At 35.5% G+C, this 17,722-nt stretch overlaps 2 protein-coding genes across 5 annotated transcripts; one reads left to right on the plus strand and one right to left on the minus strand.

Moving 5' to 3' along the window:
* Nucleotides 1–1,181: 1,181 nt before the first annotated feature.
* Nucleotides 1,182–13,946, plus strand: LOC127061853 (pre-mRNA splicing regulator USH1G). 2 transcript variants are annotated; one of them, XM_050989297.1, is made up of 7 exons: nt 1,182–1,437; nt 4,430–4,573; nt 6,876–7,148; nt 7,241–7,514; nt 7,599–7,916; nt 8,582–8,783; nt 9,149–13,946. In XM_050989297.1, the coding sequence occupies exons 1-7, from the start codon at nt 1,412–1,414 to the stop codon at nt 9,391–9,393; spliced, it is 1,482 nt and encodes a 493-aa protein (XP_050845254.1). In that variant the 5' UTR covers nt 1,182–1,411; the 3' UTR covers nt 9,394–13,946. The 2 variants fall into 2 exon arrangements, with proteins under 2 accessions (XP_050845254.1, XP_050845247.1); XM_050989290.1 differs by having other exon boundaries at nt 1,183–1,437; nt 9,146–13,946.
* On the minus strand, nt 11,610–17,284 carry LOC127061952 (telomere attrition and p53 response 1 protein). 3 transcript variants are annotated; one of them, XM_050989482.1, is made up of 5 exons: nt 16,374–17,279; nt 15,872–15,943; nt 14,831–15,002; nt 14,523–14,668; nt 11,610–14,396 (listed from the first exon to the last, which is right to left on the minus strand). In XM_050989482.1, the coding sequence occupies exons 1-5, from the start codon at nt 16,591–16,593 to the stop codon at nt 14,254–14,256; spliced, it is 753 nt and encodes a 250-aa protein (XP_050845439.1). In that variant the 5' UTR covers nt 16,594–17,279; the 3' UTR covers nt 11,610–14,253. The 3 variants fall into 3 exon arrangements, with proteins under 3 accessions (XP_050845439.1, XP_050845447.1, XP_050845455.1); XM_050989490.1 differs by having other exon boundaries at nt 16,401–17,276; XM_050989498.1 differs by having other exon boundaries at nt 14,306–14,446; nt 16,374–17,284.
* Between the last annotated feature and the right edge of the window lie 438 nt (nt 17,285–17,722).

Here is a 17,722-nt window from a genome sequence, read left to right on the forward strand (position 1 = left end):
GTTACACAATGTGATACTGAACGTATGGATTTATATATCACTGTTCCGTATGAAAAAAATGCAAACAATGCAGCAGACTTGATAACGTAATGTATTTACAATTTTATGATATAGGTATGTATATATATACATATATATGATGTGTGTAGGTATATATATAAATATATTGAACATTTATATTCTAACGGTTGTGATTATTATTGTTATTATTTTTTTCTCGTTATTTTCTATCATAGAAATTATTCGTCTAATTTTTATGTATCTTATTAATACGGTATTTTTTGAAAATCATATTTTCAATACGAGCTAACGAATAGTTACGAAACATATTGTTGTAAAAATATAACATACCCTTTATTTTTATATAAACACGAGAAAATATTACATTAAACGTATTATCGAGTAAATGTAAGATACACCTCTGATAAAATTCTATAGAAAGAACTGGATTGGTCAAGGATAATCTTTAAGATGATTCGCGTCCAATCTCATGGGTTTTTGAAAACAAGCATAGAATTCCAATGCAATTGTAGATCTCTATATAATTCATGATTATGGTGAAACGATCAGACATTATTTTATATAATCGTTTTTCGAAATTATTGTCCTTTAAAAATAATCTATATTAAATTAATAGATTTGACGAAATCGCAACTTGATACTATTTACAACGAACGAATCAAACTGAAATCCATTTATGCCACTCATTCATCTTACTATACGTATCAGAAACGTATTGAAAAAAGAAAAGATATATAAATATATACAATAAATAAATAAATAAATAACTAAATAAATAAATAGATAGATAAATAAATAAATAAATAAAAACCGATTGAATCGATCTGATAATAATTCGTGCATAAGGACAACAAGATCGGTAACAGATAGAACAGTTTTTAAACATTCAAACTCTGTTGATAAGTTGATCGTAATAAAGTCGAATCGGTAAGTCGGTACCAGGTGGCAGGTGAGTCATCCGACGGCATAGTAATAAAAGTAAGAGTGGGGGGTATACCGGCACAGGTAAGAGAGAGTGAGAAAGTAAGACGCGGGAATAACGAAGGAGCGAGAGAGAAGTTATCAAATTAACGGTCTGAAGTAAGATAGCAATAGCATAAGGGGATTTAGCGGGGGTAGAAGCCGATCCTCTAAGCCGATGGAAGCCGATGGGTTAGGTAGGTTCGTCCGTTTAAAGCAGTCTATCGGCGGACGCCATACTCGACGCGCGTCGAACTTCGGCTCCGTGGCCGAAGGCCACTGATCCTTCTTTTATTTTCTTCCCTTCTTTCTTCCTAATCGAAGAATTTACGAACAATTAACAAAACAAGGAACGTTCTCAACAGGGAATGGAATATTGATATCGATAGAGCATCTCGACAATCTTTTGGAAAAATCATCTCAAGGAAATATGACATCTTCCGAGCGGTTTCACAAGTGAGTTTTCCTTTTGCAAGGAACTGGCTTTATGCCTTACCTACAAGGGTTTATCTCTTCTTATTTTCTTCGATGCATTCTCGCGCAGCTACCTCGACTACGACAAACTCAACTGAAAATTGACCAACCACTATAATCTCGTCATATTCTATTTATCCGTGTAGTTTTTTTTTTTTTTTTTTTTTTTTAAGAGAAAAAAAAGAATCGATGGCAAAAAGAGGAGATAGGAATATCGAACGAAAGCAAGAAAAAGAAAAAGAAGGGAAGTTTTATGGATTCGGCTCGATTTCCGAGAAATATATTCTTTTGTACGATGGTGTTATGCTTGAGAAATTATTGCGTTTCTCTTGCAAATTATTATTATCGATCGTTATATTGTCGCTCTTCACGACTTTTCTGTTTTTAGACAATTCGAGTTAACGAGCTGAATTTTATTTTTCCCGCCAATTTGTTAACCGTCCTTGACCATTCGTATTTTCAAATTTGACGATACGCTTGACGAAAGATAAAAAAAGAATTATTTTCTTCATATATTTCTAATAAAAAAATAAACATATAGTATACTATCTTATATTTTTAATTGGCAAACGTTTTTCACATGTAATATAAAAGAATACAAAGGAACTACCGACGGAGTAAAAAAATAATAAGTTCGTATTAACGAGATAAAATTTATAATATCCCACTTGTGAATCAGTGACACTAAAATTCACAAAGAATGATCACGGAGATGGTATTAAAGGAAATAAAAATCAAAGAAAAATATTCGTGTACCTAGTTACCTAGAAGCATGTAATGGTACTAAACAGAGAGACTTTACTTTATTGCTACGCGTGCATCGAGCACGCGCACGCGGAATTTATGCACGAGGGAGAAGATAGTTGCTTTTGTTTCATTCAACGCGTAGATTTATCGTGTGTCTACCAACACCTTCGAGAGAGTACGTGCTTGCTTGCTCGATCGCACGTGTGAGATATAAAAAATGGAATAAAATATTTCAATTTTCTATTCTGTAGAAATATCATAAAAAAAAGTATTCAATTATTCACTATCATTTTTATCTACATATATATTTTTTTATAATGGATATATTTAAATAACATATATATATATATATATAAATTTAAAATATAATATATATTATTAGTAATTAAATATTGTAGATTATTATTGATATTATAGGTATAATATAATATAATAAATTTACTTATATTTATTTATATTTAAATTATGTTATATATATATATATATATGTATATTGTATATGTAGAGAGATAATTTCAAAACGACAAATCTACCATATTTGATTTCATCTTTCTATAATTAAAAAACAAGCAAACTTATTTCTTTGGATCGTATCTCCTATTGAATTAAATCGACCAGGACAAATAAGATCACGATTATTGTATTTTATTAATTTTTTTTTCTTTCTTTTTGATATTTCAAAGATGATAAGTATACTATCTATCGGAGTTATTATTCGTCGTTAAACGAGCCGTATCGTTGACGTTCGATATCATCGTAGTGTCTTAATGGAATAATATATTTCGTTGTTCTTTTGTTACCGAGTCTGAAACCGCTCCGGCTGGTTTCTTATTAGTCGCCTTACGATTCGATATCGGAAACTCTAGAGCATGGTGTGCCGCCCTAGCAAATTCTTTCGAGCTCTCTCAACTCGCCTTCTTAGGGCCATTTGCAATGGCTGTGCAATGCACCAGAACTCATAGCTTACTTATATATATATATATATACATATACACACACATACATCGTAGTCAAACCAAATAAATTCTTATTTTTCTGATAAATTAAAAAAAGAATCCTACAGAGTACATTATATACATATATTTATTACATATATTTATTACATACAGTTAGCTATACTCTTTAAAAATAACAACCTCAGTAAATTCCTCTCTTATCTCACACGAATTCGACAATGATTCAATGACGCAATGAAATTTCCTACGATTTTTATTATCCACTTAGTTAATTACTTTTCGTTACCAATCGATCTAAATCGTCACGAACACGAACGAAGGAAGGTAGGAAGGTAGATAGATAGACACGAAAATGTCAGTGTAATTTCTCAACGGGAGAATGATATATAGGTAACATGCATATGTATAGAAATTAACCTTCTAGCATTAAACTCATTAAAACTTTGAATATAATCTTGTACGAGTCAGTGTCGTGTCACTTCCTTTGTCCCTTTTCATGATATGGTTTTGCCCTAGTTTCATTTTCGTATTGCGATAAGATCAAATTTCTCTGCATGATACATGTGTAGATATGTAAGTTAATAATGATTAACATTTAATTTTATAACAATTTTTTTATAATACCATATTGACTTATAAAAAAATTTATTATATAGATATATTGTTTTATATATATACATATAGGAGAAAGCTTAATGGAAAAGTGAGAGAACGAGGGAGAAAATCATTGGCGCGTGTTCGACAACGAGTTAGAACGAGAGCCGAGCGAGTTAATCCATAATTAAAAGAGAGATTATCAGAGCTGGCGCGAGAGATTAAACGTAATTGGGTGTCGAGACGAGGAGGCGTAAGTCTAGCGAAAGGTACTCGACACCTTCTCGATGACAGCAACGGAGCCTGTTATTTTGTAAAATAATAATCGAAGAATTAGAATGCGCGAAAGAAACTTTATTGCACGCTAGTTAACTCCCATTGTCGCGCATTTATGAACGCTAGGATGTTATTTCATATCTACATTTTTAAAATATATAAGCTCGAATAAATATCAAGATTACAATTTATGATTTCTTTTTTTCTTAATTTTTTGTTTTTCATTTTCTTTTTGTTTCGTAAAATATTATGATCCTTTAGAGATAACAAGATGGTGGAAGATATATATTTGAAAACAAAATGGCGTATCGAACCTTTTGAAACTATTAATATATAATATCTTATTTTTGATTACTTTTGATTATTTTTGAAAATAAGTACTCGCGTTTTTCTGTTGGAAGGGCTGCAAGAGACGGCGCGTTGGAAATTTTGAAGGAAGCAACGAAGAAAGACTGCAACATGCGAGACGAAGGTGGAATGACCCCAACGTTATGGGCAGCCTTCGAAGGTCACATAGATGCCCTGAGACTGCTCGTCGCCAGAGGGTATGCTCGTTCACTGCCTCGAAGCCTTGCAGAAAGAAAATCTTCTTCAAGGAGACGAGTTATTCTCTTATGTTTGAGCGTTCATTTTTTACCAAAAATGAAAAGGCATTTTCTCTCTGTCCTCTCCGCCCCCTCTCCATTCCGTCACCCTTTACTTTCTTTTCTTATTTTTCATTTCCTTTTTCTTTTCAGAGAAAGTATATTATAAAATAATTTTTAAACGTCGTAGATATACTTATTCGACGACTATTCTAAACGTTTCCTCTTCGTTCGTAATATACCTTTAGTTTCTAGAAAAATTATTCTGAATGAAGTCGACGTTTGTGTTCCGCATAGTTTAAAATACTGAAAGAGGAGGAGTGGATTGAAAATAAGTTGAAAAGTCAGTATATAAAGGCGCGCACACGACGCAACCGCCGGCTAACTTTCACTAACGCACTAACTCTACTCTATGGAGTTAAATACAATATTAACGGTTACGTAGAATATGCGATAACATTTACTTTTCACATATGTATGTAACTAGCTACCCATAAACCAGTTTAACTATCTCAACTTTACGTCTATATTTCACGCCAAATGATCGCAGATATGATTAATCACTTTCATCGATTAACAAATATCTTGTTAATCTTGAAAGTTTCGTAAGCATTCTTGCAGAAAAAAAAATTCCATGATTTACCATCATTATTTGTAACTTATTTCGTTCTTATCTGAGATACCAAATAAGTACGTAACTTGCAAACGCGGATTGTTTGAACTTGGTTTTGTACAGGTGAAGTGTGATACTCGAAAGAAGGGGAATGGCTTCTTTCTTTCTTTACGGTTTTCTTCTCGAACATCAACTCGAATATCGATGTCTGAAGAGGAATAAAAAAAAAAGAAAACGTTGACAATTTTTCTTTGTAAAGTATAGACTATCACGTATAGATCATTTCAGGTATCCACTTAACTTTTGCATCGTCATGATTATAAATTTTTCTTTTTTACGTATCGTCTAATATTGTGATAAAAATGATAAAAATATACAAAAGTAAAAATAGCTGATTTATTGAACATCGATGACATTGGTAATATCTCTTTGTATTTTCGCAAGAGTGGGAGAAGCCATTCCCTTCTAACGGAATCAAGTAGTTGAAAGGATGTGTTAGCATTCGAAGAAGATACTTTAGAGCTTCGAGAAGGTGCGTCTGAGTAGTTCGTTCGCTTGACGTTCGACCTTGAACGACCGCGTACGCGAATTCGGCTCGAGGTCGTTTTGCTTCGACGAATATGGCGGAACCAGGGAGGATGAGCAAACGCGCGAATTTCAAAAATTCTTGCCCGTCTTTTTTTTCTATTCAAACGAACGAACGAACGAACGAACGAACGAACGAACGAACGAATGAATGAACGAACGAATTCGGTGACAGATGTGCGCGAAAGAACGGAAATGCCATTGTATATAATCTCCTATCTCTGTCGAGAAAGACTGGCAGCGGAAATTGCGGCTGGCCGGACGGTAACGAAAAACAATCGAGCGTGCACGAAACAAAACGCGAGTGGAACGGAACGGAACGGAACGGAACGAGCCGGAGCGCGGACCGTAAAACTTTCTGTCCTCCAAACATGGAGAATAATTAAAATTCGTGTTGAATTGCTATGGAGTAACCCGATTCAGATTTCTTTCTTGATAATCGATGAATAGGATCTACTTTGTAAGAAGGATTTGTATAGACTCATTATAAGCGTAACTATATTTATACGAATGGATCTGTTTATGTTCTTTCTGGCAAGTACATTGATCAAATGTTCGTTTCTTTTGTTCTTTTGAATTTTTTGAATTTTCTTTTTTTGTACACGAGTTACCATCGTAAAAATAAGTCAGTAAAATTACCGTGAAATTTCTGAAATAAAAAGCTTTTAAAAATGGCTGAAAAATTACTCGCGATTCGAAAGCAGGAACTCAAAGGTACCTTCGAGATCTGACTCGATTCGCACGCGTGCTTCACACAAAACCGGTATTTCGAAGTCCGACCACCGGCCGACCGAACTGTCTCGGATTCTCGTGTACGCGTAATTATCACGAAATCGAGCCGATCGGATAGAATTCAATGTAAAATATCATCGTTTTTGAGCCTTTTTTTTTTCTTCTTTTTCTTTCTTTTTAAACTTTAATACTCCCTTAACGTAGATACCTGCGTAAATTCGTATGCAAACTGTTTCGGTTCCACTTCACGTGTCTACTTTGCGTGACGGGAAATACGAGCACGCGAAGGGGACTCTTCATTGTTGAGTTTAGCAGGAGCTTTTCTATTGGCAGGGGTGACCCGGACAAGAGTGATTATTTCGGTAATACAGCCCTTCACCTAGCATCAGCAAGGGGTCATGAATATTGCGTCAAGTTTCTCGTCAAATTTGGTTGTAACATCTGGTCACTCGACATAGACAGACATTCTGCAAGAGAGTTAGCTGCGATCAATGGCAGAGAAAGGATATTACAATTTTTGGATCTAGCTCAATCCGACCAAGAACTGAACAATCGGAAGAAGAGTCGACTATTAAGGGAAAAGGCTGAGAAGGATGCCGAGAAAAGGTGATTTATGTTCAACTAAATCTCCTTTATGTTCAACTACGTGTATATATATATAACGTACCTAGCAATCTTTGACTATTACTTTCTACAAGGTTGAAGGAATATATGAAGAAACAAAAAATGGCCGAGGTAAAAGCAGAAAAGGTACAAAAGAAGTTGATGAAGGATCGATCGAAATCCGATTTGGACACTCTACATGAGACTAATAATCTAGCTCTTAGGCCTACGATAATGACTTTCAAAGGTCGAATCAAACCGTCTCCAACGTTTAGCGATATCGTTGGTACTACTACGAAAAAACATGGTAGTGCAGTTTGCAGAAAGGCTTTGGCCAAGAAAGCTGTCGATGATTTCAAGATAGTTGAAGTATGTTTTTCTTACATAATAAGATTTTTAATAGAATTTAGAAAGTTTTAACGGATATTTTTAATTTGTCCTTTCTTTTTGTAGATCGAAGTAGACGGTAGGAAATCTGTACGTAGTCTAACAGGCCTCCGAAGGGATTCCGAAGTAATGTATGTGGGAACTTACGAATCTCAGGCTCAGCAGATCGGACGAAGAGGAAAGATCGCAGATGTTTGGGGTACTCTAAGTAAGGCTCAGAGTACACCGGATCTTTTAGGTGACCGATCGTGTGACGAGGATGAGGAAGAGGAGGGACAGGATGAGGAACGATGTAATAAGACGGTCAGAGATACCGGATTGCTTCGAGAACAAGGCAGTATCTTCGATCGACCTGGTTTTGGATCGGTGGCATTCAGAAGACCGGTAAGCTGTGCTTTAAAGTGATCTGAAAGTCACGCTCCATGAAAATTTTATTATTCATATATTATTCGTATTATATGTTTGTATATATGCCTATGATCACGAACGATCTTTTACTTTGTTTTCAAGTGAAATATTTTTCGCGATAACATTTCAAATGTATATACATTGCGAATGGGTTAAATCATACGAGACACGTTTAGAGATATCAATTCAAGGTCAAGCACAAATTCGATCGTTTCTCTGCCAGTAACTACCACGGAAGATACGTTTACGTTCCATTTTCGTGATTACTCTAGCGTCACAAAGACTTATGCAGGGTGTAGTAACAATCTTCACGCTGTTAAACGTAAATGTTCCGCTTCGTCGCTGTTCGTGACAATAATTCACCACCTTAGACATTGTTATAGTTTCCTTGGGTGAGGGGAAGGTGGTACTTATTGTTAAGTTAGTAATAAGTTGATAATAAACGATTGAAAGTTAAATACGTTTTTTTTATATCGCTTAAATGTAGTACAACTTAACAATGAAACAATGAAATTTCGGATTCTAGTAAATTAACAAACTAATTTTCTTCAAACTGATGTAATCAAGCACGTGAGACCATGCCAAGCTTTCAGATGTTACTCGTAATTCATGATATTTGTCATTGTGTTTTATTTTTCTAGATAACAGCAACGCTCGATAATTTGCCGGTCGCGCAAACGGAGGTTCATCTGCAAAATGGTAATTCGTGCGTGAATGGTTCGATAAATGGTTCTGCGAACGGTCACAGGATCGGTGCAAATGGTCAAAACGAAGAGATTAGTATAGGAAGTGCGGGTAGCTTAGCACGTAGGCAAAGTATGTGGGACGATGATTTGCTTTCGGGTAAGTTCGTATTTCACATTTCTGTATAATAAATTATAATAATTTTTCATTCGATCGTATTGCAATATGGAAATACTAATAAATAAAAGACGTGAATCGAATGCGTGTTTTTAAAAGATAAGATTGTTGTTTTTATGTGTTGAAATGAATAATATTTACAAAGCATTGTTATTATTATAATAATCATATTTCATTAAAAATATACGATTGACGATAAAAGTATTGTTTTTGCAAAATTATTAAAATAATAATTACGTCGATCTTTTTCCTTCACAAGATATAAAATTTTCTTCTTTTATATATATTATTTTATTATTTATAAAATATAAAAAGTAAAGATATAAATATTTGTTTTCTAATAGAAGAAGACGAAACCGACGAAGAATGGACACCCTTACAAAGATTTTTAGTTGCTAATAATCTCTCGTCAATACATACGATCCTAGAAGCCGAACAAATCGATTTAGAAGCGTTGATGTTACTCACCGAAGCAGACATCGCAGCCCTCAAACTTCCGCTTGGACCTAGGAGAAAGCTTACTAATGCTATAGCTAACAGGAAAAAGGCATTTGACGCATCAGAGAATGTCATCAAGGACAGTATACTATGAAGAATCATATTTGTTTGTGAATGTAATTTTATACGTATTCTTCGTTGAAAGAAAATAATGTTTTTTCGATCTTTGATCGATTACGCATGTAAATTGCTAAGTATGAAGCTAGTAATGAGAATGAACAAATATGAACATTTAATCGAGATGTGCCTTAAACGAGAGCCAGTGAAAAAACCAAATTTCATGGTTTCCTTATAATCTACGAACTATAATAATAATTATTATATATATATATATATATATCATGGCCATACTTTATGTACATAGAGAGCATATTTTTCCATTGAAATATCACAATATATATATATAAGAAAAATTATATATCGTTGTTCATAGAGAACTTTGAAACCTGTTCCGCTATAAAAGAAAAAAAATATGACACACGTCAAAGGTTAAAAAAGAAAAGAAAAGAAGAAGATTGTACATATATAAAAATATATACATATATACGCACAATAAAAATGACTTCATTCGCAGATGGATCTTCTACAACGAACGAATGTTTGTTTAATCGATGATGTTCGTGCAAGTGTGTCTGATGTATGTATGTACGTATGTATATAAGAATAAAGATTGCCGATTCACGTACTTACATTTTCCTCGCGTTTTATTTGTAAATGATTATCTTACAAACGAGACGCAAAAATATACAAACTTCTTACGTACGAAGAATATAACAGCACCATTTTTCGCCTCGCACACGCGTTTATGTCCGCGCAAGGAAAATGTGTGTGATATATATATATTTTATCACGAGTTCACATTACGTTATATAGTAATGCGTACCGGAACGAAGAGAAAAAGAAAGATTCTTAGGAAAAAACGACACATGAAAAAAAAAACGCTTTTCCGTTTCATCGTGTCGTCGCGTGAGAATCGCACGGAAAAGGAAGCGTTTTCCACGTGTGAAAATTTTTATCCAATATCTGTATTTCTAAAATGAATATGTAACGCGTCGATTATAACGAAAAATTCCTTTATATATATATATATATATTTTTTGTTATTGTATCTCGAGTTCAATTTTTAACATTTTTTTAATGTCGTATTTGTTTATCCAAGATTTTTTGCTAACCCTCTATGACTCACTATGTAACTTTATTATCACACGCTCGTGTATATATATATATATATGTATATTTTTTAAAAATCTTTCTTGTTTTTAACAATTAAAATAGTTAAGTTATATCCAAAGGTTAATGTTTGTTAAATATATAGCTTATATACTAAATAAGTTATATTATAAATTATACATTTCACCTATATTATCTAAGTTTGTTGTTAGATGGAAAGAAAAAGAATTTATGTCATAGAGAGGGTTAATAGATACGACGATTATGAAAATAAAATTGTATAATTTAAAATTTTACAAAACAAAAAAGAGAGAAAAGTTATATGTGTATGTGTATATATATATATATAATCTTGGTTTTACCAAGCGGATCAGACGCATCGTACGGTACTTGTTGCAGATTAGCGAGTAAAGATAAACTCTCCATGAGAAAGGGAAAGCTCTAACGAGTTACTCGTGGGAAAATTCTTTTCGCCGACCTCGAAGTGTCGTCTCACCCGTGCACGATTGGCAATATATTATTTATTATTATGTCATTTCTATGTTCATGTCGCATATTCGAAATAGCCGATATCTCAAGATCGAACGATTTTTCTTCTCTCTTCTCTTTCTTCTTTCCTTTTCTTCTCTTCCTATTTTCGTACGGGCACACAAATAACTTGATCATGTGATTCAGAATTGTTTGGAAAGGAAAGGAAAGGTAAATAACGATTAATTTTTATATATACAAAATGGCATTGTCGATCGTTTCGATCGATTCGCTCTCCTGCCGCTCTCTTATTGTTTAAAATATATATATTTGTGTAGATATATATATATGTATGTATGTATGTATGTATATATATATATATACACATGTAAGTATGGCATCGTTTCGTTACAATTACTTTCTTCTCTGTTCTCTCCTTATAATCAAATCGCCTCGGCTTCTTACACGAGATCGATTATCATAGTATGGTAAATTAGGAGGATATAAAAAATTTTGTCTGATGTTTTTTTAGATTTTTTTTAGTTTTTTTTTTCTTTTTCTTAGTCTCATTTAATAAGAACAATAGATTACCCTCCATCGAAGATAGTTCTTAACATAAATTCCAACGTGTTGTTATACAACCATTATTGGTCAGAAAAGGAGTCACAGGCATAATGTCCTTGGTATTTTATTAACTGTCGGTCGCATGATAAATATTAATATTAAAGCTATCGCATATAATAGTTAATATTAATAGTGATAATAATATTAGCAATATCCCTAAGGCTATCGTTTATCGTTATCATTATTAGTATACGCTATATTTACAAACGAATTCGAAACGGCACCCAAAACGATGCTTCTCTCTTCAGGTGAAGACAAAATAACGAAAACGAAAGTATGTGAGAGAGAAAGAGAGGAGAGAGAGAGCTTCTACGTGAATTTTCGAAGACCGAATAAACTGAGAAGTCTCACGAGATCTTACGATCTCGTTTCCTCTCTCTTACGGGCTTGTTTGCGCCTTCACAAAATTCACATAGAAGCTATTGTACGTATGTGTATGTGTGTGTTTATGTGGCATGGTAGTACCTAAAAATAATTTACATTTACAATTAACTTACAAACGGTGTGAACGCGGACACTCCGTATACATAAGTCTTTCATCGCAATATCGTCGCAAACGTGGACAACAGTCTCAACCATGTTTTTTTACCTATACATAATTGCACCAGAATGTCTCAGGTTCGTCGAGACAAGGTCTACGCCGAAGAGATTGCGAAGAACTCGTTCGTTGAATGAGGGAGACAAATTGGTTAGTTATAATGCTCCGAAATATTGGAAAGATAAAACGTTTAGAGAAATGTTAAATCCTATCGTGATACTTTGACGAAGACCTTGACGCGCGAATTCCATCTTCTATTTCTAGCCTATGTTACATACCAACAAAAATAAATCAACTATTCTGTTCTGTCGTTTCGATCGTATAGAATCAACGTTTGACGGGAGTCTGACACGATCGACGACGGATCAAAAGGAAAGAGCTTTTAAAGCGTTCTTCGTTTTACACATAGTGGCTTTAAACCGACCTCGGTTTTTTGTTGTTGTTGTTTTTTTTTCTTTCTTTCTTTCTTTCTATCTCTTTGATGGCAGCTTATTCTTATTTCTAATCAAGTTCAATTACACGAACACCACTATTCCCCATGAGGATGAAATATCTCGGTACACGGTGAAACTACGATTATGAGCACCCAATACGCATGGAAAAAATAGAACATAGATCTCAAAACATTGTGAATTTTTGGGCAAATCGTTGCTTTTGTTTTTATGATTTTCATAGATCCAAAAAAAACATCGAATATATAATGAACGAACGACAACGATTGTCTGTTTGTCTCTGTTCTTTCCAACGTATCGTACATAACAATGCGAGAGAGTTTGCCATTGATAAATGTTAAAAGAATTACGCATCTGGAGAAGAAACGAGTTTAAAAACAGTGAGTATAATGTCGTTACTACCCAAAAAATAGCTTCGAACTCGCTTCGCACGTACGGAAGGTACACTCAACAATATATATGGTTACTCTTTTTGACGTTGACTTGACGATTATCCCAAATACTAATATTATATCGACAATTCTGAACATCATCAATATATTTTTATCTTCCATTTCCCTTTTTTCTTCTCTTGACTTTCCCAGTTTTTTCTTCTCAACTGACACCCTTTATTCTTTATAACCTTTCTCTCATTCTTTACTTTGATTTCTATCTATCGCCAACAAAACTGTATAAAATAATATTTTTATTGAGATAAAAAGAGTCCAAATTTCAATTTATCTATAACCGCATAATAATTATAACAATATTACGATCAGCAGAGCTAACGATCCTTTGGGTTATGAAATAATATTTTACAATCACATATACTCCTTGTCCCCCTTCTTCTCGCGATTACGACGTTGGGCAGTAAAATAACTACAAAATATCGATCGTCGTAATACGAAAGATTTCATCCAAACTTGTCCAACAAGTCGGAATTATAATGTTTGAAAAATTTTTTACGATGTCCATAATGGTTGCTAAATATTCTCGTATACACAGTTCCATGTGTACAATACATTACAGCAATATTCCTTTTCTTTCCTCTCTACATTTTTTCAAAACTTTTGACAAAGTGCACAATATTTTCATCGACTTCATAAAACTATATAGTTTCGTATATAAACTTATCGTACGTAAACGTAACGTGATCTTTTCTCTGCATGGGCACTTTGAATAGTATCGCCGTACGTTCGTTAGTGATCGTCGGTAAATATTTACGTATATACTCGCAAAACAATAATTTACAAACAAAAACAAGTAACAAGATGTGATGAGACGTGACGACGATACGACCGACGCGACGCGACATGACAGGACACGAGATCTTTCCTTTTACCTCTTTTTTTTTCTTTTTTTTTTTTCTTTTCTTTTTATAGTCGATACGAACATAAGACCCAAAAAAAAAAACAAGATCTTAACTAAATATAAATATCACTTTTTGGTACGGCACAATTTTCAATATCTTCCTATGTCGCGTATAAAACTCCAAAAATGCAGAATTATCTTGGAGTCGGAGAAGAGTCGTGACTTTATTGGAAGATTACCGAGATACGGACGAACGTACTCGCGCGACAATGTAAACCACTGCCGTCGTATCGAAACGATTACTCCTAAATGGGAGAACCACGTAGGGGAGCTGAACCATTAGTAATTAATTGATCAATTGATTAATTAATAGGGAACAAGGGAGTGAGGCTACTTTACACGTCGCGCGCCGTTACATGAAACGCGAACGTTTGTGCGTAGGAGATCCCATATCCACGTCATGCGAAGCAGGCCGTTTGTGATGCCGAGCAAACTCGTTGCTTATAAAAGCGGATAATTCTGCTTGCCTTCCGGTACGTCTAGACACTGATGAGCCTAGAAAATTATGAATATCATATAGGAATGCACTTTGAATTTCCTTCCACCTACAACAGAGTTTGTAAACAAAGAGGAAGCTCGTTATAATTAATAAATGAAATTACAAGATACAACAGGTCTTACCAGATAATGCAATCGCTTCTCTAAATGTGTGTAATTCAGGATCCAAATCTATTCCAGGCGTCGAAGTCTGTGAGACTACCATACTTTGCGTGGGACTTTGTGAAGGAGAAGAACCGCATACCATCATCCTTGGCTTTGGAGAACTTCTGCAATATAAATTATTTTCATTCTTGTCGTACTATGTACTTGATTGCAAGTTAATACACGAGAACGCGTCAGAAAATAGATAGGGTATGACATTCTATGATTAACTTCATGGCTACTAATAAATTATTCCATTATGAAAAATATGTTTTTATAATCTTAACCTGTGCGAGTGTGGTCTTGGTGGAGGTGGTTTACCAGCAAGATACGCTAAAAGATCTTCTCTACGGATCATGCGCCTCTTTTTCCTAGCCCAGTTCATTATTTCTTTGCTACGTTTTTGTTTTCCTGTTTCTATTCCTAGTTCACTGCACCGTCGCATACTATCGACCGAATCTGTTCAAAGGAATCCAAATTAACATGCATAAAATATCAAAATTTCATTCGAGTATGCTTCTCCAACGAATGACAGACAGATTATAAAAATACACAGATTCAAATCAATTTATTGGACGAGTCAAGAATACTTCCCATTGACGAATAGTACACAAGAGCAACATTTTCCGTATAATACATGTACTGTATCGAACAAAGGAAAAAAAATACTCGTTGGAGAACATGCATCGTTAAGTTTTCCAATTTCTCGAACGTGCCACGAGGGCGATCGTTGAAGAACGAGCTCGTCGCATAACAGCTGACCTTCGACACTAGTCAGCTGTATGGTCTCGCGCGCAGTAACGCACACACCCATACACACATAATATTCACAAAGAAACGAGAAAACGTGCGTACGCGATGGTTGCCACAAAGAAAGAACCCATCGTTCGTGCTCGTGCGAGGGTGGATGTGGGAGGAGTGGTATAAGCAAGCAGGCAAATAAGCAAACAGGCATTCATGCAAGACAAGGCAGCTAAACCAAACGGGCTGTAAGTGGGCGGAAAAAGAGAAAAAAAAGACTGTAAATAAAAAGAGGGGAAGAACAAAATGTGAGACAGCTAATAATAATAATAATAATAATAATAATAATAATAATAGTAGTAGTAGTAGTAGTAGTAGTAGTAATAGTAAAAAAAATAACGAGAAAAAAACAAAAAAGATAAAAGAAGCAAAAAGAAAATAAAGAAAAAAAAAAGAAAAAAAAATATATATAAAAACCCACGACGAAGAGGGACTAGAGGTTTGATTTCCTTCTCGTACACTCTCTCCCCACTCCCCCGCACGCAACGTGTTGACAACAAAGCGATCATCCAAGAAAGTGCACGCACCTTTGTACAATGACGTGACGGTACCCGCAGCTGTCTGGAAGGGTAGCCACAGTGAGACACCCTGAGTACGATCTGCAAAATAAGAAACGCGAAAGGGAACTGGTTACAGCACGATTGGATCGATACATGTGCGCCGAGAATCAAGAGGGTAAAATAGAGATTCCGTTAAAGACGAAAGAAGGAGAGAGAGATATAGAGACAAAGAGTGAGAAAGAAAGGAAGAGAGAAAAAGAGAGAGGGTTATATATACGTATGTGTATATATATATATATAGAGAGAGAGAGAGAGAAAGAAAGAGAGAGAGAGAGATAGACAGGGAGGTACGACGAGAAAGAACGTCTTATCAAAATGGATGTCAGCGTCAATCAAGTACGACGAGTCGATATATCTTTGTTTCGATCTCTTTCTATCCTCCCACTCTATCCTTCTCTGTTCATTCTCTCCTTCTGCGTCCTTCGTCTTTACGAAAAAAAAAAAAAGAACGAACGTCATATGTATGCACTTAGTATCTCGGTATGCAAAAGCTCGCCTTTATAGAGTTGGGCGATGGCCGACGCCGTCGTCTGGAAGCTCGTCCACATCTGCTGCGAATAGATCTCTTTGACGTTGTGCAGTTGATTTTCATATTCCGGTTCAGCTTCGAGAGCCTCGACGCACTGTTGTTCCCAATTACTATACCAAAGATCCATTATAGGATCGTCCTCGCTCCTGTCGTCGCTCATGATGGTTGTCGCAGTCGTCGTTATTGCCGTTGCCGTTACCGTTGCCGTCTCGTCTCGTCTGCACCGTCCTTCAACAACTTCTCGTAAAGAATCTTACTTGTTAGCGACACTCTCCTCTTCTCTCGCACCGTGTGCACACGCCTCGCCCACCCACGCGCACTCGCGACAACCCTAAACTTCGTCGTTCTTTCCTCACGTCCTACCACGATATCTATCTATCTATCTATCTCTCTCTCTCTCTTTCTCTCTCTCTCTCTCTCTCTCTCCCTCTATCTATCTATCTATCTATCTATCTATCTATCTATCTATTTATCTATCTATCTCCCTCACGTCTTCCTTCTCTCCTTTATGCCTTCCTTCCTTTTCTTCGTTTCTCTCTCCCTCTCTCTCTCTCTTTTCCTTTTCTTCCTCTTTCTCCTACACCTCCTCTCTACTTCTATATCTTTCCTCTTTTTCTCGCACGCGTTCCCCTCTCGTGTTTCACGTAACTCGATGGCAAAAAAAAAAGCTCGTACATGCACGAGCAAACGATCCCTCAAGTCGCGGCCATTATGACGTATTTATTAAGACGAATTTATTGATGACAAATTAACGACGACAATATACGATATGGACTAGTAGCTCCTTTGCACGCCTCACTACTGAGAAATGAAACGAAAATCAACGATACACCGAACCTCTCGCCCTTCTGGTCGCCATCGCACTGATACCTGGGAATCATCGCTGCTGCGCTCTATGCGCATCACGGCGCAGCACTGCATCGCGCAGTCGCCTTTGGAATTCGCACGAATCGACCGCTCGAGGAATCTGTCGCTGCGTTCGCTCGATTAAAATTCTCAACCAATCAGCGAACGATTTGGTCATAGATATTTTAGTATGGCACCGGGAAGTCAGCTGATCGCAGGTGGTCGAACATGAGTTTGCTTCATTTTCAACTTTGAGGTTATATCGCGCCATGTTTGTCATGCTCTTCTCCTATGCGCAGTTCGGCCTTTTTGATTCCGACTATCGATTGAAGCACGACGCTATTCTTTCTTTCGCCCGTATTTTACGTGAATTTATGTGAAATTTCTTAGTGCCTTCGATCGAACAAAATATAATCGTGAATAATCTTGTGCAATACCTTAGT

This window comes from Vespula vulgaris, chromosome 1 (genome assembly GCF_905475345.1).
Source record: "Vespula vulgaris chromosome 1, iyVesVulg1.1, whole genome shotgun sequence".
Lineage (NCBI taxonomy): Eukaryota > Metazoa > Arthropoda > Insecta > Hymenoptera > Vespidae > Vespula > Vespula vulgaris.